The 23,927-nt window shown below is 37.4% G+C and overlaps 1 protein-coding gene across 2 annotated transcripts in view; it reads left to right on the top strand.

Annotated features, from left to right (window-relative positions):
* DCHS2 (dachsous cadherin-related 2) overlaps positions 1-23,927 on the top strand; it is a 269,592-nt gene that overhangs the window by 93,766 nt on the left and 151,899 nt on the right. For both annotated transcript variants that reach the window (XM_063638296.1, XM_055276191.2), the window contains one exon: positions 21,362-21,553. In XM_063638296.1, the coding sequence (XP_063494366.1) occupies positions 21,362-21,553 (192 nt within the window). The remainder of the gene's footprint in view (positions 1-21,361; positions 21,554-23,927) is intronic.

Below are 23,927 nucleotides of genomic sequence, written 5' to 3'. Positions count from 1 at the left end.
GACCTAGTGAGAAGGCGGGGGTGATGAGGAGCAGGGTCCTGCCTAAGAATTTGAGCATGTCAAAGGAAAAACTGTCCTTTTAAATAAAGCCTCTGCCAATGTTTTGGCCGGAGGGATATAGACCTGTAATCCTCTATTTAGTAGAATAACTTAGTTAGTTTTTGCTTATGCAGATTTAGACTCAGACCTTAGTTCTAAGTAGGAATGGAGACTTAAGTCTCTTTATATAGTAAATGTGACTTTATTGGTTAGGGCTGGCAGTCAGTTTGGGGGAGAAGGTCCTGCTTGAGAGCTCACTGGAATGTGAATGACTAAGAGTGATATTATCATGGGGTAGCTTTATAGGGATAGGAATTCAATAACATTTATTTTCCAAAAAATCATTCAAAAATTTTGGAAGTTATTCTATATCATAAGCACATTAGTTGAGGCATGCCTCATTGCTGATCCCAACAATGATGTGTTGAGGTGTGGTGGTTGAGAACTACGGAAGCACAGTGTCACAGTCGAAGGGCTGGGGCTGTGATTGTTAAAGACAGGGAAGTTGGAAGGAAAATGAGAACAAGAATAATAACAATAACTATGTTTAATTGAGTGCTTATTATATGTCAGGCATTGGACACTTTCTGCACATTATTTCACTGAATCTTTGCAGCAACCCTGGGAAGTGGCTAGTTAACTTTGATAAAGTTTGTACATGGTGGACCCAGAATTCAAACTCCTCTTTTCTACCCCTATAAGGGCATGGAGAGAATTTATGGGTTCAATTCTTGATTTGAATGAAATTAAAATGAAATCAACAAATATCCACTGATCATAGTGTAAGGCCTTATGGCCACATAGATTTCAGAATCTCTTAGAAAACACAGAAGATAAACATGTATCAGATGGGATTTTTCCTCCTTAATGCCAAAACAGAAACAAAAACAAAGCGTATCTACTTTCATGCCCATTATTGTCTCCTTTTCCAGTCTCAGTCCTTGGTGTATGTATTAACTCTTTCTTTTTATGCCTTCAAACTCTCCCCTCAGTTGCCATTTTCCTTCTTTGTAGGTTTACTCTACCCAACACAGAGATGAGCAGATATTCTGAGATTTTGTGCCAGGTTTTCATTATTCATTTTTGGGGGAATGAGAGAGAAGAAAAAACTACTGCTCAACCACCTCCCTCACCTCCTCATTTTGAGAAGCTGTTGCTCTGAAAGGAGCCCTTCAGAATTCATTGACAAATGGGAAATCTGGGTCTCAGGAAGTGCCGTTTTTTAAAGTGAACTTGTAAAATTGAATTCTTTGCCTGTCCTTGGGAGAATTAACTATGGAATGGGTAAAACTCAGACTGTTAGGCACAGTCAGGTTAAAAAGTATGGAAAAGGTACCCACCAAGGAGGGATTGTTGTCTAGAAAAACCAGGAACGCAGTATCTTGTAATTAAAGGGTGTCACAGTTTTGTGAAAAAGCAAGTAGTATTTTGTAAGAAGCATGAGAAGTATAAGTGAACTTTTTTATTTAATATGATGCAATATTTTACTTAAATTGAGCCCATATCCTAAATTGGGTCAATTTCAGGTATACAAATGGGCTCTCTTTTCAAATATAGAATAGGTATTCTAGACCTAGACTAAACTTAGTTCAAAGTTTTGGCCTAATTTGTATAAGAAGTTAAGAACAGAAATAGAGAAAACAATCAGTCAGTAAGTCTTAGCCCAAATGGTATGCGTGAATGAAATAGATTTTGACAAATATGTAAGAATCTGTTTAGCCTGATAAATGTTTGCCCATATTACTGTTTATGTCTCTTTCCTATGCTAACTTGTGTTGGCTTTCCATTGTCATGAGAATTAGTGTAATTAGAATAGTGCGGTGTCCTTTTCTACTCTTAGCTTATATTACATGCCCCTGTGCTTCCTCCAGTCCACATGAACATGAGTTAGACAGTCATGAGTCTTACTTTTTGCTCAGGCTGATGTCAACAAGGATGCCTTTCTTCTCTTAGGCTATTATTCCTACCAATTCCTTCAGATCCTGTTTGAAGAAGTTATATCAGGAAGGTTTAAGATATACAAATACATCAAATAGGAGATGGTCACTATCAGTATGATACAGAGAAGTGGCACTGAGAATTCAGAGGAAGGGAAGATTACCTCAGCTGCGGGCATCTGGGAAGAGTTTTTGGAGTGGTAACAATTGCACTGGGCCTTTGTATTCAAATAAATGAATTATGAGTAGCATTTGGTTATACTGAAGTAGAGTGGGAAAGGGAATTTCATGCAAAGAGAACACCATGAGGCAAACACTGGAGTGAGGAGTGTGTGAAACAGTGGATTGTGTATTTTGGCAGGAACAGGCGTTGCAAAAAATAAAAGAGAATAGGCTATAAGGGAGGTTAGAGAAGCAGTTGAAACTTTGAGCACAAAGTGTTGGCATTGGGAGCTCAATAAACTCTTTCCCTTCCTGAATTCAGAGCCAATTAAGAGGTTTTAGGTGTCAACAAATTGGACTTATAATGCCATCATCAGTACTGTTAGAACTGATTAGAGAATGGACTTTTAATTGGTGGCCAAGTGGGCTTATTAATACTCCACCCTTGCATTAGACAAAATTACTGGTCAACTGAAGGCCTCTCGTTTGTGGGCAAAACCTGTACCATGTGGCAGACATCAGAAATTGTTCAATTCCTTCCTTCTTCCCCCACCCTTCCTTCCATCTCCCATCTCTCCCTCCCTCGCTTCCTTTGTTTCTTCTTTTCTTCTATATATATTGAGTACCTATTATGTGCCAGGTACACTTCTACTGCTGAGAATAAAGTATGGAACAAGAAAGACATAAGACTTACATTTAAGGAAGAGTTCAAGTCTTCTTAAGGCAGACCAGATCTGAAAAGGAAAATCCCAGAAAAGCCTCAGCTGATCATGCTCAATTTCTTCTCCTAAACTCAGGATGCTGTATAACCACAGAAATGACAAATGTTTACCTCGCTCAATTTCCTAACCTACAAAATCATAATAAGAACTCTTCCCTTGAATAACTCTTCCATTTTTAAGTCCAATGAAAGCACATTGAATATCTTAGCATACTGTTCACAGATAGAGACAAGTTGAGTTAATAAACCTTATGTTTTCTTCCCTCTTCTTACTTAGCGACTCTTATTACCATAATTCCTCTTTGTCCTCTTATTCATTCGTCTACTTTCCTTCTTGCCTGCTTTTCTCCACTAAGGATATTTGAGGGCTTTCTAAGAAACCCACCCTTGAGTTTTATATAATAGTCTTATAGCTACTTTGTATTGGAAAGAAAATTTGCTTGTGCTTTGAAAATGCTTTAACTCATTATTTAAAGTTGATAACTTCTCAGTTTTACAAATAGAACTTGGTCAATGTGCTGAATCAAAAACCCTACTGGGCAGTGGGAACTAGCATTGAAGGATATAGAGATAGTCTCTCTCCTTGTAGATCTTATGGTCTATGGCAGGAGGCAGACCACAAGTGTGATGGGGGAGCAATCCAGGAGACAGGAGGATCAGTGGCAAGACCTATATAAGGAAGTATTTTTTAAAGATTTAATCCAGAGTCTCCTAGATGGCATTCAGAGGGCCAAGAACCTTCAGCTGAGACAGTATAGAAAAATGTATGTGCATGGTCACTACAGAGGCACACACCTGTAGCTGCATGCTAGGTTGGCAGAAAAGTTCATTAGATTCTCCAGGTGGAGTGTGACCAAGCAGGTGTTAAGTGTTTAAATAAACAGATTATGAACGTTGTGGAAAGACTATGTGGTACTCATACTTAGTGATGTTATTAATAATGCTCTTAATGATATAAACAGCTAATATATTTTTACTTCTCTGCACTAGTGGCTAAGCATTGTGTTAAGAGCTTTATACACATTTTCTCATTTAAAACTCAAAATAGCTTCAAGAAGATAGTGGCAGATGTAGTAGTTGCCTGTCCAACAGTCTCATGTCTTTTCTCCTTGCTACAGAGTCCCTATTGTTTTTCACCTTTCTCCAAATGGGCACATTCTGTTTGGCTCTTTCTCAGTCCCTCCACTTGGAGTGAATTGTAATTGGTATAAACAAATCATAGTGGTCTAATTTGACTTGCCAAATAATTGGCTAGGCCTGGAAAGGCCATGCAGTTTTGAGACTTGAGGGAAACACTGTTGAGAATTTGTGAGAAGAGTTTTCTTTCTCTAAAATATGTATGCAAGGTAAATATGATGTCCTTTCTATCTGTGGATATTGTCATTGGCAAGTGATATATAGCACCAAACAGCAACTTGGCCCAATGTGAGGACCAGGCTAAAGAGGATAAGCCAATGCATCAAGCATGGTCAGAGAATGGAAGGAGTGAGATATAAAGGATCTAGAACCCTGATAGGATTATTGAGCTACTGAATTAACCAGTCTTGGAATTGCCCACCCCACCACTGCCCAGATCTTGACAAAGAGGGATAATAAATGTCCTTATTGTTTCAGATATTCCTGTTGGATTTTCTGTTACTTGTAACCAAGAGAATGCCTAGAGATGAGTTATTCGGTTTCTACGAAACTGAAGCACAGAGAAGTTAAGTTACTGTCCAAGGTCACATAGCTGCCAAGAGGGAAAACCAGAGTCCAAAACCTGTCTGACTCCTGAGGGGGGCCTTGTGCCTAACGACCAGCTGTAATCCCTTTGCACTGACCTTGACATTTCAATTCTGTATGAGCAGAATAGTGCTGATTTAAGTGCATTGCATTTCAAGAATAAAAATTTGCTGTACGGTGTTTGTTAGTCTGGCCTACAGTGAGATTATTGGTGACCCTGAGTCCTCCCTGGACTGTGGCTCCCTCATTAATAACAGTTATGAAGCAGCAGAAGAGACATGTGATGGGTCCTCTCCTAGCCTTCTGTTACACACCTCCTCTTTACCTGTGATTACAGATTTGAGAGAGAATCTATCCAATGGATGTGTAAAATTTTAGTTTTTGTCAACTGTGTTTTTAACTGCATGATAAATCTTACTTAGATTAATTCCTTGAATTCTTGAGTATGGACGTGTCTGAGACCACGGAATTATCCCATGTGTGCATCATAAATATTTATATACATAAATATTATTACTTGATGGTTTGTACCTGCCTGAGAATAAAGTCACCTTAAGAGTCAGTCCTCATCCTCGTAGAGACAGACACCATCAGGACATAATGTAATTAATTCTGGGAGTCCTTGGACATGCTGTTGGGAGTGGTGATATGGCACATTTTAGACTTCAGGATCATGGACAAGAGCATGTCCAAGTCAAGCTGAAACAGCAAAGAGTGGACTGGTGGGACATTTCTGGAAGACTGTAGAGATTAGACTAGCATATGACATAATGAAACATTCTATAGGGTACCTTGGCAGGACAATCCTGCTTTTTAGCTTTAAAGTAACTTTTGGACATAGCCAGAATTTAGGCAGCACTTATGACATTGGGATGTTGAAGACATTGTGACTATCACATCATGAAATACAATATCTGATTATTACATAAAGAGAATCTTTTTAAAAGAATCACTTTATATCTCCATATTGTCTTTGTCTTAACTCCGTATGTGTTAAAATATAAAACCCATTTTTTTCCCCAACCAAAAGGTTTCAAGCCCAATCACTGACTTGGAACACTGAGAGATTAGTTGAAGAGCCATGTGAATGGGACTTGAATCAACATGTAGAAGTTCTAACTTGCGAGGAATGGGCTTTGCACATAATTCATTTTAGTGGCATGTTTACAGTTATCTGTTGGTCTCTTCTGGGCTGAAAACATTTCCTAGGTTTAAATTCTTTAATCAGGTATTAATCATATAGCTGTATTCTTGTAACATCCATTTCTGTTGGATACCGTTTGTTAAGTTAATGTATTTTATTATCCATCTACTTAAAAAATATAATATGAGCTACTAACAAAACTACAATAACTCAGTAAGATGAAGATAAAAATTAAAGAAATCAGGACAAAGGTCAAGTGGAATAGTGAGATGAAATCAGGAAGCCTTAGTACATGGAAGTGGATTATACAAGATTATGCACATGTATTAAAGCTACATCAATGAAGTGATAAGACTCATATAGTCCCCAAGTTAAAAACATTCCTAACTGATCAGGAGAAGCAGCATTGACTTTCCCTGGCACTAAGCCCTGAGGAAATGTTTTTCCTGTAAGTCTTTATAAAGGGGACTCTAAAATTTAAAAGGAAGTCCCCTAAATAGTATGTTTACAATAAATATACAGTTCTGTAAAACTGATTGTTTTGGGAGCTGGTATACAAAACAGTGTATCCCACACTTCCATAGTTAGATCTATGTGCATGGCTTTCTCTTTTCCTCCATGAAGCAAAGCTGCTAAATTGAGAATAGGTTTCCAAACCTTAATATTTGCCCATTGTGACTATGACGATTTTGCAGGTGTGAAAATGAAGCAGTTAGCTATAGTGCAGTCAGTCACAGTCCATATTGGAAATCACAGCCCTTAAGGTTACATTGTGAACTTACTCACTTTGCCTTCCTACTCTTTGTCTTTTTCATTAGAATTTTTTTTTAAAACGATGGGTTTCCCTTGAGTTTAGAGTGCACCTGTTCATGTGTATATCTGGGAATGCATCCTTCCACTGGGAAGACCTCTGTGCATAAATTTAGGGTGTCTCTTTGTTTTACAAAACATATATGGGAAGGTACAGCTAAAAGATAAAAGTCAAATGATTCTGAATTATGATACTCATTCCCAAAAAAAGAGGGAGATGCTTAAATGTGAATCACTTGGAAAAAAATCAACAACCAGCTCTCCTCTCTGGACTTCATGGGCCTTTCAAGGTATCTTTGTGGGTGGAGTGGGAAGAGGGTGGCCCTTAACAATCATACCACGTGGAAGCTTTTGGTGTATATAAAGTAAATCAGGCTCCATGTAAAACATTGTTTACAAAACTGTGTCATTTTATGAGTTAACTTTTCCCATGATTGTACCCCAAGAGAGAACACCTGTTAGTAGTTTGGGGTATGTTATTCAGATTTTTATTTTCTCTGGGAATAGTAACATTTATGTAATTCTTCACAATGGTCTTCTATCTTGAGTTAGAATATTGGTCAAAAGGAAATGAGCTTTAGCTTTCAACAGGTCAGGGCCATCACGTGGCCCATCGCCTTCCTCTCCTGCTGTTCACATTGGTGGAGTACAGGTGATTGCAGAGAGAACAGTATCTTGTTTTCTTCCTCTGCTGGGAACACACAGAACCCCCAAAATATTGAAAGTCACCTTTTACTTTGGATTCTTGCAACGCAATCCAACCCATAAGGTGTCAAGAGGGTGTTGAGATGTCAGATGAGGTTGGCTGGCCCAGTTGCCCATTGCCTTGTCTTTTCGCCTGGACTTTTGTTTCCATTTGCATATGGTCCCTCTCCTGGAGAAGCACTCCTTTGCCTCAGTCTTTTTAACTCTTCCTCTTCTCAGAACTTCAGCACTTTGCCTCCTCTTACAAACTCAGCATCAGTGACTCTCTGAGCTGCCTATTTTTAGTTTTGAACGCTTTCTTAATGCTACAAGTGGGAAAGTCATGGAGGTATTTCCATATGTGAATCTGTAGCACAGGAAAAGGATTCATGCCAGAGACATGAAGTTGAAGCTACCCTCATATAGGAGATATTTCAAATCATGAGACTGGATGAGATAACCAAACCAGAGAATGAAGATGGAGAAAAGAAGATGTTTACTCAGCAGTTTGAAAGTACTGATGCCTGTGTATATGAGGCGTATGTGAAAATAAATTCCATTGTGAAATCTTAGAGGTAAGAACAAAAATTAAAAATAAGTATCAGCTTTTATAAGTCTGTTCCTTCTACTAAATTACATATGAGATTCATACTGGCCAAAGAATTTGCTTCTGAGCTTCGGGGAAATAAAGCCTTGGAAGAAATACTTAGCTAGGATCCTCTCATGAATTTGTTTGTCATTTAAAGATTTATGGTATTAGACGTTACCAATATCTATGATAGACATATAGTATTTGTAATCCAAATTCATTTTTGGATAAATAAAATTTTCTGGCCATATACTTTTTTTGGTGTTTCCAGATACCTGTAAGAATACAATGAAAATATTCAGTCATGGATTGCTTTGTTGTTTACATATGGTTTCTTTCTCTTTATTTTATTATTGTTTGGTGATGAAGACTAGTACAAATGTATTTGAAAATGATTGTTGTCCTGAATAGTTAGAGTTGTACATGACAAATGATCATATGAACCAGAACTAAGAGAGCTTCACTTGTTACTAACACTGTTAATGCTAATAATAAACAGTTAAAAAGAGAATCTGAAGTCATATATTAAGAACTTGGGAAAGTAGGCATCATAACTTGTTTTTCAGGAGTATCTGGAAATGAAAGATGATGTAGGTGTATTTGGGCTAGTGTGTGTGTGTGCATGTGTGTGTGTGTGTGTGTGTGTGAATGACTTAGTGATATAAAAGTGAGGTGACTTTTCAGCATTAGTCAGCCAGTTACTTACAATTGCTACCAGTATTTTAATATATTCTTTGGCCACAGGATTAAGAGTATCAACAGCCTAGGTCAGTTCACTGAAATAATTTAATAACTCAAAAGCAAGTAATCTAAAAAGATGTTGAAGTGCCAGTCTGTGGATCAGCTACCAGCAACCTAATTTTTATGCCACAAATATAAATTAATTATCCTCTTAAAGATGAGTATCTTACCTGTGAGGGCAGACAAGGCCTTATTGAAACAGGGTGTTTGGTAGAGAAGAGCTCTGGAATGAGAGCTCCTGTGCAGATACTCTATTCCTCTAACTTCCTTCAATTCCTTTTAGCATAGGTACCATGGAGAGGTTTCTGTTTTGTTTGATTCGTGTGTGTGTTTTTCACGGAGGGGTGGGGGTCGTGGAGTGTGATTAGATTTAAAGTCAAAAGGATCTTGATAAAAGAATTACTGGATCCTGTAATAGATCCGTTTTCTGTTTTAGTTTTTCCAATGACAAATGGTTAAAATGAAATTTTTGTAAAATATAAAGTCATGACATAAAAATTTCACTCAGTGAAAGCATTTTGAAGTCAAATAGTTTAGGTCCTTTAAAAAAAGGTTATATAGATATAACCTTTGTCTTTAGGAATAGAACATAGAGACGGCAATAAATGGAGAGTAAACCTGCCTGTGAGACCAGCTCGAATCCAGGATGTCAAACAAGCCCCTGATATGCACTGGACTGAGGTCATTCTGAAGTGGTATTCCTGGGCCTGAAGGGTTGACTCTGTTTTTCTAAAGATTACTTCTTATGCTTTAGATCAAGGGTTAGCAAACCATGGCACATAGGCCAGATCCAGCCTCCTGTCTGTTTTTGTGCCACCTGGTACAAAAGCTAAGAATGGTTTTTACATTTTTAGATGTTGAAAAAAGAAAGAGAGAAATAATATTTCATGACAATTGAAAATGACATGAAATTCAAATATTGGTATGTGTAAATAAAATTCTACTGGAACACAGCCATTCATTTACTTATTGTCCACGGCTCTTTCATGCTATAATGGCAGAGTTGAGTAGTTGTAACAGAGGCTTTATGGCTTGTGCAGCCTAAAATATTTACTGTCCAGCCCTTGCTCACCCCTGGTTTAGACATCAGTAATGCCTTCAGCCCTGTGACTCCTCCCCATCCATCCTGTAGTGGGTCTTCAAGAACCCAGTACTGTGAAGATGCACTCATAATAGTTCAATAGACAGACGGCCAATGCCTATCAAATACAATTTCTTTTTAGGATTAATATTTTTTGATGCTCATCTTCTTTTTCATAATAATGTTTCCATAAAATTACATGTATTTGGCTGGGTGCAGTGGCTTACACCTGTAATCCCAGCACTTTGGGAGGCCGAGGCAGGTGAATCACGAGGTCAGGAGATTGAGACCATCCTGGCTAACACGGTGAAACCCCGTCTCTACTAAAAATACAAAAAATTAGACAGCCGTGGTGGTGTGCGCCTGTAATCCCAGCTACTCAGGAGGCCGAGGCAGGAGACTCACTTGAACCCGGGAGGCAGAGGTTGCAGTGAGCCGAGATCGCACCACTGCACTCCAGCCTGGAAGACAGAGGGAGACTCCATCTCAAAAAAAAAAAAAAAAAAAAACTACATGTATTTTTGAAAATTTGGGAAAGAAATGAATGGAATAAAAAAAAATCACCTATTCCGCACATTAAATCACTTAACCCTTTGCTTATTTCTTTTCAGTTTTTAATTCTATACATTGAATTTTTTTGCATAAATGGAATTTTTATATGTAATTTTTAGTTACCTTTTTTTACTCACCACAATATTTTAGACATTTTATTGTGCCTTTAAATATACAGTTTTCATGCCTACATTGAATTCTCTCTTATGAAAGAATTTTAATTTATTTAACAACTCTTTTCTGATTGGACGTTTGGGTTTTAGAATAAATAATGCCACATTATATGTTTTTCATACAAATATCTTTCTATGTATATTCTTAGAAATATGCTAACAGAGTCAAAGGAGATGAATATTTTTAGATTTGGGAGACTGTTTAACATGTATATGTGGTAAACACAAAGTTACTTTTCAGATGGGCTGTGAGAATAAGCATATACTTAATACATCTTTCTACAACTTAATATACTATTTTAATGATTGCCAATTTGGAAGGCAAAAGTATTATTTTATTTTATTTATTTAATTACAAGTGAAGTTGAATATCTTAAATATATTTTTCCATGAATTGTCTGTTCATGTCCTTTGGCTATTTGTTTTTACTGGGAAATCGGTATTATTTTTATTTTTGAAGTCCTCTTTCTATATCAAGGACATTAACATTTTACTATATATTTGTTGCAGATATACCTCATTTGCCTTTAATATTTTGTGTATATTTTTGACATAATGGAGTTTAAGCCTTTATGTAGTCAATTTATTGACTTTTTCCTTTGTGATCTGCTTTAATTTTGAAATTCTTCTTTGCTTTGAAATTTCTTTTCAATGTAAGGATCAGCCAAATATTTCTTTATATATTCTTTGTGCTTTAAATGATTTCATTATTTACATTTAACATATTGGTGTAGAATTTATTTTGGTCTGAGGATAATATCAATCCTGATTTTTCCTCATGTACTTTGCCAATTTTTCTAGCAATTTATGTGAATAAACCCACATTCTTCAATGGTTTTCTTTGTTATATACAATTTTAGTTTTAGTAGGATCTGTTTCAGGTCTTGCTTTTGTGTTCTATTGATCTGCCTGCCAATTCTTTTATTAGATCACACTGTTTTAATTGTTTATTTTGTAACACCTTATAGGACAAGTTACTTTCCATCTCCCTAAACCCCACTGGTCTCCTTTCACAAAATTTCCTTAGACTGCTTTTCTGAGGTGGGAAGAAAGGACAATAATTAAGTAGTAGAATTCATGGTTTCTTAAACTCACTCTTCAATTAAGGCAATAAAAACATGTTATTGTAACAACTTTTTCAGGCTGTAACTTGAGGATATGTATTCAGCCTATTCATCTAATAGCTGTGAGAGTCTCTCTGAACATACCTTTTAAAAGGTAAAACCTTTTAAAAGATGTTCTGTTTCCAACATCTTAATAGTTCCACATGCTTTGAGATAGTTTTCTTTCCTTTTCTTTTCTTTTTGCCTAGCTGATTTTAGTTGTAGCATTTAGTGGCTTTGACAAAGCATTATGGATCTTATTCTATGATAATATAGCTTTGTTAATAGATAGTGTTTTATGAGTAAAAATATTATTCCTCAATGAGTGTTTGATGAGTGTCATGAAACATCTTGTTCTTATGTGTTTCCTCTGAAGGGCAAATAGAGATAATAATCATAAAGGTTACTTCTTAAACGTGCTTGTATCCTATACACAGTATTAGATTCATTAATTCATGCAACAAACATTTCTAGCACCTCAGTATGAACTAGGCACCAGTGCTATGGCTGCTGGAGATGCAGCAGGGGTGGTTAGGGGTGGGGCGAGATCAGTGTAATGGTTGTCCTGAAGCTTAAATTCCAGTGGGGAAGACATGTTATTATCAATATACAAATAAATAAAAATATATAATGCAACATAATTTGGGATGAGTTCTCTGAAGAAAGCAAAGCAGGGTTAAGAAAAAAAAAAAGGTGAGACAGAGGTAAAGTGACTCTTGACTAGAGCATCAAGCAAGGCCTACCTGATTAGGTGTACAAAGATTAAAGAGATGTGAGCATGCTATACTAAAGGCTGGAGGAAAGGCCTTGCAGGCACAGAGAACACCAAGTACAAGGCCCTAAGGTGGGAACAGGCCAGTGTTTTCCAGGACTGTGGAGGAGACCAGTGTGTCCAGAGGGGAGTGAGAGAGTCGGAGAGGAGTGGAGAATGAGGTCAGAGAAGTAGCCAGGGGTCAAATTAAAGACTTGGATTATGTTGGGTAGGATGGGAAGTTGTTGAAAGATTCTTAGCAAGAGAGTAATAGGATTTGGTGTCATTTTAGACAGTATCTCCCTGACTGCCTGTAGCAGAAAGTGAATGGTGGTATCATTCACTAAAAAGACCGGGAGGGTAGCAGATTGTGGGGTGGGAATCAGGAGTTCCCTTTGAGCAGGTTGCATTTGAGATGCCAATTAGCCACTTGAGATGTGTGAGGTGTGAGTTGGCATAGGAGGATGCAGAGTCTGGAGCCCAGATGGAGATTTAGAATTGGGGAGTCATTGGCACAGAGATTGGTGTAGTGCCGTGGGCTGGTCAGACCACTCAGGGAGTGTTAATTTCCTAGGGCTGCAGTAACAAATTACCAAGAATTTGGTGGCTTAAAACATCAGAAATTGGGCCGGGTGTGGTGGCTCATGCCTTTAATCCCAGCACTTTGGGAGCCTGAGGTGGGTGGGTCACGAGGTCAAGAGATCGAGACTATCCTGGCCAACATGGTGAAACCTCGTCTCTACTAAAAATACAAAAAAAAAAAAAATTAGTTGAGCATGGTGGCATGCACCTGTAGTCCCAGCTACTTGGGAGGCTGAGTCAGGAGAATTGCTTGAACCTGGGAGGTGGAGGTTGCAGTGAGCCGAGATCACGCCACTGCACTCCAGCCTGGAGATGGAGTTCAACCATTGTGGAAGTCAGTGTGGCAATTCCTCGGGGATCTAGAACTAGAAATAACCATTTGACCCAGCCATCCCATTACTGGGTATATACCCAAAGGATTATAAAACATGCTGCTATAAAGACAAATGTACATGTATGTTTATTGTGGTACTATTCACAATAGCAAAGACTTGGAACCAACCCAAATGTTCAACAATGATAGACTGAATTAAGAAAATGTAGCACATATACACCATGGAATACTATGCAGCCATAAAAAAGGATGAGTTCATGTCCTTTGTGGGGACATGGATGAAGCTGGAAACCATCATTCTCAGCAAACTATCGCAAGGACAAAAAACCAAACACCACATGTTCTCACTCACAGGTGGGAACTGAACAGTGAGAACACATGGACACAGGAAGGGGAACATCACACTCCGGGGCCTGTTGTGGGGTGGGGGGAGGGGGGAGGGATAGCATTAGGAGATATACCTAATGTTAAATGACGAGTTAATGGGTGCAGCACACCAACATGGCACATGTATACATATGTAACAAACCTGCGCATTGTGCACATGTACCCTAAAACTTAAAGTATAATAAAAAAAATAAAAATAAATAAAAATAAAAAACATTTCCATGTAAAGAAAAAAAAAGCAGAAATTATTCTTTCTTACAGTTCTGGAGACTAGAATTCTGCAATCCAGCAGGGCTTTGCTCCTTCTGGAGGCTCTGGGGTCAATCCATTCTTTATCTTCTCCAGCTTCTGGTGGCTGTTGGTGTCCCTTGACTTGTGGCCACATCCCTTCAATCTCTGCTTCCCTGGTCACATTGCCTCCTCCTTTTCTGTTGGGCAGACCTTCCTCTGCCTATCTCTTGTAAGGACATTTGTTGGATATAGGACCCACCCAGATAAGCAAGGATAAGATTCTCCTCTCAAAATCCTCAACTTAATCATGTCTGTTGCCATATAAGGTAGTAGTCACTCCTTTATCAAATAAGAGAATAGTCACAGGTTCTGGGGATTAGAATATTGACAGAGTTTTTTTGGAGGCCAGGATTCAGTCCCCTACAAGCAGTCAGAGTGGATTGAAAAGAAGTATTCCCAAGACTGAGCTCTGGGGTGCTATAGTGTTCAGAGCCAGGAAGAGAACACAAAACCAGTGAAGGAAACTGAGGTGAGGTCAGTAAGGTGGTGCATGAGGAGGAGGGCCATAACGTGGTGTCTGATGAAGGACGTGTTTCAATAAGGAGGCAATGACTAGCTGTGTGAAAGGCTGCCAAATGATTCAGAAAATAAATATCAAGCCTCGATCATTAGACTTTGGAACTTGGTGAACTTGCCAAGTAGTGTTCAGAGAGTGGCACACTTGTATTAGTTGTGGGCCCCAATGCTGATTCCAAGTTCCACTGGAATATTATAGTCCTATTTCAGCTGCAGGATCAGTGGTTGTCCAGTGCTTCAAATGTAAAATGTTATTTAATGATTTTTTTCTTCTTTTCTATGTAAAGTTCTATGTGTGTGTTGTGTTAATACTTTGTTTCTTCAAACAAATTGTTAAATGCTCATGGATAGAAAAACTGGAAATTGTAATAAGAAAAAAATTAAAGTGGGTTATTTAATTTTAAATTTCATCTCAAGTGCTGCTTTTTTTTTCCCACTAGAACTGTTTTATTGCTCTTTTTTACTGGGCTCTGAGACCTTTTTATTTTTTTTGCACAAATTTTGCTGAGTTAAGTATACAGTTGCTTAGGAGTAGATAGAGGAATTATGGCCAACCCTGTCACATCATGCCTTTTGGGTGGAGTCTGGCTGATATAAATGGCTGGACTGACCACTGATGTTGAAGGGGAGGAGGCTCTGTTATCCTGATGAGGGGGATGTAGGCAGATCCATTCCACTCATAGAACATCCAAAAACCATGGAAACATGCCTTCAAGGGCCAGTGATTTCAATTTGTCTCCTGTCTTCATGACACATTCATAGGGAGGAATTCTTACCTAGATGTTAATATGAAGGAAGTAATAAAAATTATTTATTTGTATTTTACTTTATTTTTTGTAATTTCAACCTTTATTTTAGATTCAAGGGGTACATGTGCAGGTTTGTCATCTGAATGTATTGTGTGATACTGAGGTTTGGGGTACAATTGATCCCATCACCCAGGCAATGAGCATTGCAACCAATGGGTAGACTTTCAACCCTCTTCCAACCTCCCCCTTCTAGTAGTCTCCTGTGTTTATTGTCCCCATCTTTATACCCATATGTACATAATGTTTAACTCCCACTTATGAGTGAGAACTGCAGTATTTGGTTTTCTGTTCGTGTGTTAATTCCCTTAGGATAATGGCAGCCAGCTGCATTCATGTTTCTGCAAAGGACATGATATTTTTCTTTTTTATGGCTGTGTAGCATTCCATAGTGCCTATGTTCCACATTTTCTTTGTCTAATCCACCATTGATGGGCCCCTAGGTTGATTCTGTGTTTTTGCTATTGTGAATAGCACTGTGATGAATATGCAAGTTCGTGTGTCTTTTTGGTAGAATAATTTATTTTCCTTTGGATATTTACTCAGTAATTGGATTATTGTTTGAATGGTAGTTCTTTAATAAATCTCCATCCTTCTTTCCACAGTGGTTGAACTAATCTGTATTCTCACCAAGAGTGTATAAGTGTCTCCTTTTCTTCATAGCCTCATCAGCATCTGTTATTTTTTGACTTTTCAATAATAGCTATTCTGACTGGTGTGAGATGGCATCTCATTGTGGTATTGATTTGCATTTCTCTGATGATTAGTGATACTGAGCATTTTTTTCATATGTTTGTTGGCTGCTTGTATGTCGTCTTTTGAGAAGTGTCTGTTAATGTCTTTTGCCCACTTTTTTAATGGGGTTATTTGTTTTTTGCTGGTTGGATTATTTAAGTTCCTTGTAGATTCTGGATATTAGACCTTTGTCAGATGCATAGTTTGTGATTATTTTCTCTCATTCTGTGGGTTGTCTGTTTACTCTGTTGAGATTTTGTTATACTGTGCAGAAGCTCTTTAGTTTAATTAGATCCCACTTGTCAATTTTTGTTTTGGTTGCAATTGCTTTTGAGGACTTAGTCTTAAATTCTTTGCCAAGGCCGACGTCCAGAATCTTGTTTCCTAGGTTTTCTTCTAGGATTCTTATAGTTTGAGATCTTACATTTAAATATTTAATCCATTTAAATATTTGTATATTGTGAATTATTGTGTATTAAAATTAAAATTCATCTAGTTGAAATTAAAGTTCATTTAATTTTTGTGTATGGTGAAAGGTGGGGATCCAGTTTCAATCTTCTGTGTATGGCTAGCCAGCTACCCCAGCACCATTTATTGAATAAGGAGTCCTTTCCTTATTGCTTATTCAACTTTGTCAAAGATCAGATGGCTGTAGGTGTGATGTTTTATTTCTGGGTTCTCTCTTCTGTTCCATTGGTTTATGTTTCTGTTTTTGTACCAGTACCATGCTGTTTTGGTTACTGTAGTCCTATAGTATAATTTGAAGTTGGATAATGTGATGCCTCCAGCTTTGTTCTTTTTGCCTAGGATTACTTTGACTATTTGGGCATTTTTTTCCATCCCATATGAATTTTAGAATAGTTTTTTATAATTCTGTGAAAAATTACATTGGTCGTTTGATAGGAATGGCATTGAATCTGTAGATTGCTTTAGACAGTCTGGCCATTTTAACAATATTGATTCTTCTAATCAATGAGCATGGAATGTTTTTCCATTTGTTTGTGTCATCTATGATTTCTTTCAGCAGTGTTTTGTAGTTCTCCTTGTGGAGATCTTTTACCTCCTTGGTTAGATTTATTCCTAGGTATTTTATTTTTTGGTGGCTATTGTAAATGGGATTGTGTTCTTGATTTGGCTCTCAGCTTGAACATTATTGCTGTATAGGAATGCTACTGATTTTTGTATATTGATTTCATATCCTGAAACTTTACTGAAGTTGTTTATCAGTTCCAGGAGCCTTTTGGCAGAGTCTTACGAATTCTCTAGCTATAGGATTATATTGTCAGTAAAGAGAGATAGTTTGGCTTCTTTTCCTATTTGGATGCTTTTTATTTCTTTCTGTTGCCTGATTGCTGTGGCTAGGACTTCCAGTACTATGTTGAATAGGAGTGGTGAGAGTGTATATCCTTGTCTGATAAAAATTATTTAAATCTCAGAAACCTAACAATGGAATCAGGGGGATTTTAATAATATATTGATATTTTGCATTTTTATAATGTTTCCATCAAACTTGTGAAACATCAGACTTGGGGAGAACAATTCTGAGTTGGAAGAAGTTTACAGTAAAAAGTATCAGATTCATCTCTGTCTAAAACAGGTAAATTGAGATTAGGATGAAGAACACAGGAATGTTATTGAGAGTGCTGTAATGTGGCTCAGTAAGTAGATGTAGGGATAAAATCCTCTTGAGATATCCTCTGATGCTCAATCAGCACCATAAGATTGCGATAATAGAGTTGGCCAGGTGCCTCTTGCTTCAATTTAAACAACCGTCTTTGGAGAAAGGACCCATGGTGCTTATTAACTAAGCAAGATTTCCTCTTGAAGCTTTGACAAAGCCATTTCCATTTTCTATTATTCAATTTGCCTAAATTTCATGTGTCAGCCAATAGATATTGGAAAATATAAATTTTAGAAAGATGTCAAATTAATTCTAGGCATTCAAGACCCAATATTAATTCTAGGCATTCAAGACCCAATAGGTGGGATATGTTGTTGAGAATACTAGGTCAATATTTTTAGGTATTTTGGTCAAAACAGGGAGAGAAACATTCTTATGTTATGATTCTGAAACTCAGAATATGAATTGCTAACATAAATTGAGATCAATACTCTTATCCTACTTTTGTCTCCTTACATTTTACTTTGCCAAAAGTCCAGATGAGGAAAAGGTCTTGAAAGTGGAACTAAGGAAATTTGTTTTATATAAGCTGAATCACTTATTAATATGTACTATTAAAGGCTAAGAATGAATTTTAGAATTTAAAAGTTCATTGTATGTGTCTTTCAATGAAGCCAAAGTTATTGAGAATACCATATGGCTTTAGAAGATATATTTGTTGTCTTAAGGAACTTGAAGCTGCTAAATTATTAACAGCTGTCAGAATAGACTAGCCCAAATGTATTTGGAGTTTAGTTCTTCATAGTGGGGAAATTTGTGGATTTCCTGCTTCAGCCCAACTGATGAGAAGAATCACAATATGAGAAGAAGTGATGAGAAGAACTTATAAATATGTTAGATGGTTGTACAGGATGAATAATTTTGCTACAGAATATGAGATAGATAAGAGAAAAGATAAATTTAAAGGCTGTATCATCAGTTTAAGACATAGACAATTAAAGTAGGGAAATAACACTGCCAATTGGTAGGAGTTTCATTATGCCCAGGGGTTCTCAGTCTAGGCACTACTAACATTTTGGGTCAGATAATTCTTTGTTGTGAAGTCTATCTTATTCACTGTAGGATGTTATATAGTACATTGTAACAGTATCTCTCAAATTAACCCATTAAATTAACCCATTAAATGAAAGTAGAAAGCCTTCCCCAGTTGTGACAACCAAAAATGTCTCTAGACATACTAAATGTCTTCTTGGGGGGCAAACTTGTCCCTAGTTGAGAACCACTAAGCTAGACTACTTCAAAATAGTTCCAAAAGTCACATTTTGGTTATATGCTCAAGATGGAACAGGATGGAGAAGGTTTATTGAGAACTTTGTTGAACATGTTATCAGAATGAAGCTTTGTTTCAGAAGTACTGTAATTAAGGTGTAGCTCCTGCCTGTATATTATATTGATGAAAAGCTAATTATTTTTTTTTCAGTCCAGAGTTAAATGAGTATAATAGGAGCACAAATATTGTAGGTGATGAAATTGTCTTTTATTTTTGCCTCCCTCCTAAAAGCCTTACAAATATATGCAAGACAGCCAGAATTATTTTCCAAAACTAAATCTATAGTAGGGTGGCATTGGGTAGCCATTTCTGGGTATAACTTTCCACTTGCTCAAGTTTCACTACATCTACTTGGAGACCTACGTAATCTTATGTGCCTGTCTTCATATATTCTAGACTAAATGATATGTATGACAAAGACTATTTGTATGCACCAAATATCCTTATGCTCCTCTCCTTTTCTCAGCCTCCCTTGCAGCTAAGCTGGGGACACATAACTGGTTCTGCCCAGTGGAATGTGAACTGAGCACGGCTTCTGGGCCAAAGAAGTTAAAAGCCAGAATGCCTCTTCCATCTCTCTCCTTCCCTGTCAGAGTGACTTTGGGGACTTTGCGCATATGTGTCCTTGTGAACCAAAGAAATAGCTGCTCCTTTGCTCCTTTTTTTCCCATTTTATCTGTTTTCTCTTTTTCTGTGATGTCCATTAGTGGGAAGTTGGACTTTCTGAATTAATCTGCTTAATTCTCTTTTATTTCCAATGGTCATCACTTTATATTTCTGCTTTCTTGAACCCAGTTGGAATTTGATCACATGGAATAGAAGGTTCAGCTAAGACTTAAGAGCACGGGCACCACTACTAGCTGCGTTTCTTCATGTTAATGATATTATGGTGAGAAACAACATATACATGGGGTAAACATTTACTTGGAATGGTGCTACACATAATCTAGCACATTCTGCATCAGAGGAAGGTCAGGAGATTTGGGGTCTGATTTTTCTGTAAATAAAGGATATATGACAAGGTGTCAGACTTGGGAGGCAGCACATAGATCATGGTCATTTCAGCATGCCCTCTGCTGCCAATTGTATGGATATGAATTTCAGTTTTGACACTTATTTGTTATGTGACCTTTGGCCTGTTACATAAACTCTCTGAGCCTGACTTGTCTGATCTGAAGAATGAACGTTAGTACCTATAGATTGTAAGTATGTAATGTATTTTAAGCCCTTATAAGAGTATGTGTGCTGTAGCATAGAATCCTTCCTTCCTTCCTTCCTTCCTTCCCTCCTTCCCTCCCTCCCTCCTTCCTTTGTTCCTTCCCTCCCTCCCTTTCTTCCTTCCCTCCCTCCCTCCTTCCTTTTTTCCCTCCTTACATCCTTCCTTCCCTCCCTCTCTCCTTCCTTTCTTCCTTCCTTCCATCCTTCCTTCCCTCCCTCCCTTCTTCCTTCCTTCCCTCCCTCCCTCCCTCCTTCCTTCCTTCCCTCCTTCCCTTCCTTCCTTCCCTCCCTCCCTCTTTCCTTCCTTCCTTCCTTCCCTCCCTCCCTCCCTCCCTCCCTCCCTCCTCCCTCTCTTCCTTTCTGTCTTCCCTTAAAATGCTGCTTTTATTGTAAGTGCTATCTAGGTGTTTGCTCTTACTGTTAGTTGGGTTGTAAATTAAAAGCATTATCTATGATGAGACTATGAGCTTGAGAATTTTTTGAGTTCTGTAGAGCCTGTTGTATTCTCACTATATACTCCCACAGTTGGTATAAATAAGTTAAGTGCTTTCATAATTTCACTTGCTTCATCTTTTCTATCAGGCACAGGATTGCTGGTAACATAAGAGGTACGTAAGGCAAAATAAGACGGTGCCTTTTCTTCTGGGCATGTCAGTGTTTGTGCCTGTTTTGGCAAGCACAGCATGGGCTGCATTTCATTCCCCATGTACCTACAGGCACCTGCAGACTGAATGCTACACCACTGTGCAGGGCCCTGACTGGGACATTACTCCCATAAGGAGAGCTGGCCAGGGTGACTCAACTCTCACATTCCAGTGTGAATTCTGTCACTGGGATTGGGTTTCTAGTAAAGGTGGCATTTACTGTCTTGATTTCTTGGCCCTCCCCTTGCTGCTCTCAAAGGTGGGGGGCATCAAGCCTATCACTCGAAGGCCTAGGTATGGGAGGGAATCAACACCTTGGCTGTCAAGTCCTTAATCCTATGGGTATTCTTAAATCTTTGAGATTGGATGAGATTAGTTAGGTATAGTGAATGAAATAAGAAGACAAAAGAACAGGGCTGAGCCCTAAGGACCTCAAACTTTCAAAGATCATCTGAAAAGACAGGAGTGGGCAAGAGATATTGAAAAGCAGAACTCACAAAGAAAGGAGAAAAGTGAAGGAGGAATTATCACAGAAGGTAAGCGAGGAGAGAGATATAAAACCAAAGCCTAGGCTTTGTGAATAGCTATGGGGGTTATGTGGTTGTGCAAATTATTGTAATAATTCATAACTAACTGAAAAGTAATGCTAGCATTTCTATTTCCTCCTGATCACCCTCCTGTCTCATAGGTGACAGCCTCTGATGCAGATTCAGGACTCTATGGCTTTATTGAGTATTCTCTTTATGATGGATTCCTGAGCTATGAAGCACCTCAGGCATTCCGGATTGACCCTCATGATGGGCAAATCTGTGTTTCTCAAGATATCGACAGGGAAAGGGATCCAGCTACCTATGATCTCCTGGTGAAAGCTAAGGACGGAGTAAGTTTTTACATATGAAGTTTATTTTAAACATAATCACAAGTGAGCCACTGTGTATACATCACAGAGGACCAATGATGATCAGTAATTGGGTCATTCTGTTTCATGTGTCACTACCCCTTTCCTTTGCTGAAGTTTTTTGAAGCAAATATCAAGCATGTTATTTCACCCGTAAATAATTCAATAATATCTCTAAAAATGACTTTAAAAACACAGAACTACAAAAGATTAACAATAACGCTTTAATGATATCTAATATCCTTTCTATGTTAAATTTTCTTGATTATCTAAATATGTCTTTTATAGTTGGTTTCTTTGAATGAAGACCCAAATAAGTTCACAAATTGATTTGATTGATGTATTCTTTAAGTTTCCATCTATAACAGTCAGGCCTCTTATCTGTTCTCCTATGGCTTTTTTAAAAAACCAAGTCACTTGTACGGTACATTTCCCACGTGCTAAATGTGGCTGATTACATCCTTGGGATGCATTTACCGTGTTCTCCCATTCCCTCTATTTCCTATAAACTGGCATTAGAGACAGAGAGCTGATTGTTTTCAGATTCATTTAGGTGATGCCGTTTGCTTCTTTTTGCATCAGCAGACACATACCATTATTTTATTAGAGGTTGAAAAATGGTAACTTTTGAATTCTATTATTCCTTTTGCATTTATTATCTGGAATTCTTCAACTAAGGAAAATGTTCTCACAACAACTATTTGATTACTCTTAAGTATAATTCATACAGGAAATGCAGGATAAGGCTTGATTATTTGTTTTTATTTTACCAGTTTTTTTTGAATAGTAGCTTGCTATCTTAACTATCTCCAAAGATAAACAATAATTTTTTTTCCTACTTTGAGTATAAATTCCTGGATTTTAAAAAATTTGATGTATTTCAATACATTGCTGACCCTATCCTTTCTGATGTTCTCATTGACCCATTCTTGATCAGTGAAGGCACCTTCAGTTTGATTCCTTTGTCCTTTTTTGTTGTTAAACTTTTCAATTGACATATAAATGCATACAGAGAAATGCACAAATAAGTGTATAGCTCAATGGATTTTTGCAAAATGAACAGACCCATAAAAGCAAGTGAGAAAACGTTACAAGAACCCAGAAGCCCCCTCTTTGCCTCTTGTTGTAACTGTCCTCCCTCCACCCCTCCATGCCCTCATCCCTGCCTTTTTAGAAACCACTGTTGACTTCTAACACCAAGCATTAGTATACCAATTTTTTTAACTTTCAGTGAATGGCATCGTACAGTATGTGTTTCTGTCAAGTTTCTTTTGCTGAACATTATTTGCCAGAATCATTTATGCTGTTGTGTATAGCAATAGTTCACTCATTCTCATTGGCTTATAGTATGCCTTTATGTGAATATACAATAATTTTAACCTGTTCTATAATTGGTGGTATCCATTTTAGGCTATGCTTCTTTTAACATTCTTACACTTGCAATATGGTGAACAAATGTAAGCATTTCTCTTTTGTATATACTTAGGAGTAGAATTGTGCTCCCACCAGTAACGTATGGAAGTTTCATTTGCTACACATTCTCCCTAATGTTTGATATTTAATGCCTTTTCTATTATAGAAATAATAGTACTTATGTAATGATATAACACATTGGGGTTTTACTTTGTATTTGTTTGATAACTAATGAGGTTTTTTTCATGTTTATTGCTAGTCGTATAATTTGTGAAGTGTCTATTCTTCACAAAAGAAAACCCTTTATTCATTTTCCATTGTTATTGTTGGATCTTTTTCTTACTGACGTGCATGAGTTCTTTATATTTTTGGCCTGAAAGTCCTTTTTTCAATATATTTATTGCATATATTTTTCTCCCATTCCATGGCTGGCCTTTTCTATCCTTAATGGTTTCTTTTGAGGAACAGAAGTTTTTCATTATAATAGAGCTTAGTAGTTTCTCAGTTTGTTTCCCTTTATAGCTAGTGATTTTTGTGTTCTTTTAAGAAATATTTGCTTATCTTAGGGATATGAAGATGTTCTCTTATTGTTTTCCTCCAAAATTTTTGTTTTGTTTTACCTTTCATACTTACTATTTTTCAATCTAATGGGAAGCAGTTTTGTTATTTTTTTCCCTATGGTTAACTCAGCACCACTTACTGAAATGGTTATTCTCACTTTTACCTATTTATCCACCTTAGTGCTGGCAACATCTCTCTTAATTATTTTAGGTTTATCATAGGTCATGGTATCATACATTCTTTTAGCTTTGTTCCAACTTAAAATTGCCTTGACTATTCTTGGCCATTTACATTTCCAAATACAGTTTAGAAACAACGTGTTCAATTTGCACAGAAAAGGTGGCCTACTATACACACCGTTCTGCGCTTTGATTTTTTTTCA

The sequence above is a fragment of the Symphalangus syndactylus genome, chromosome 4 (genome assembly GCF_028878055.3).
Source record: "Symphalangus syndactylus isolate Jambi chromosome 4, NHGRI_mSymSyn1-v2.1_pri, whole genome shotgun sequence".
NCBI classification, from domain to species: domain Eukaryota; kingdom Metazoa; phylum Chordata; class Mammalia; order Primates; family Hylobatidae; genus Symphalangus; species Symphalangus syndactylus.
This window is presented reverse-complemented; position numbering and strand designations above follow the sequence as displayed.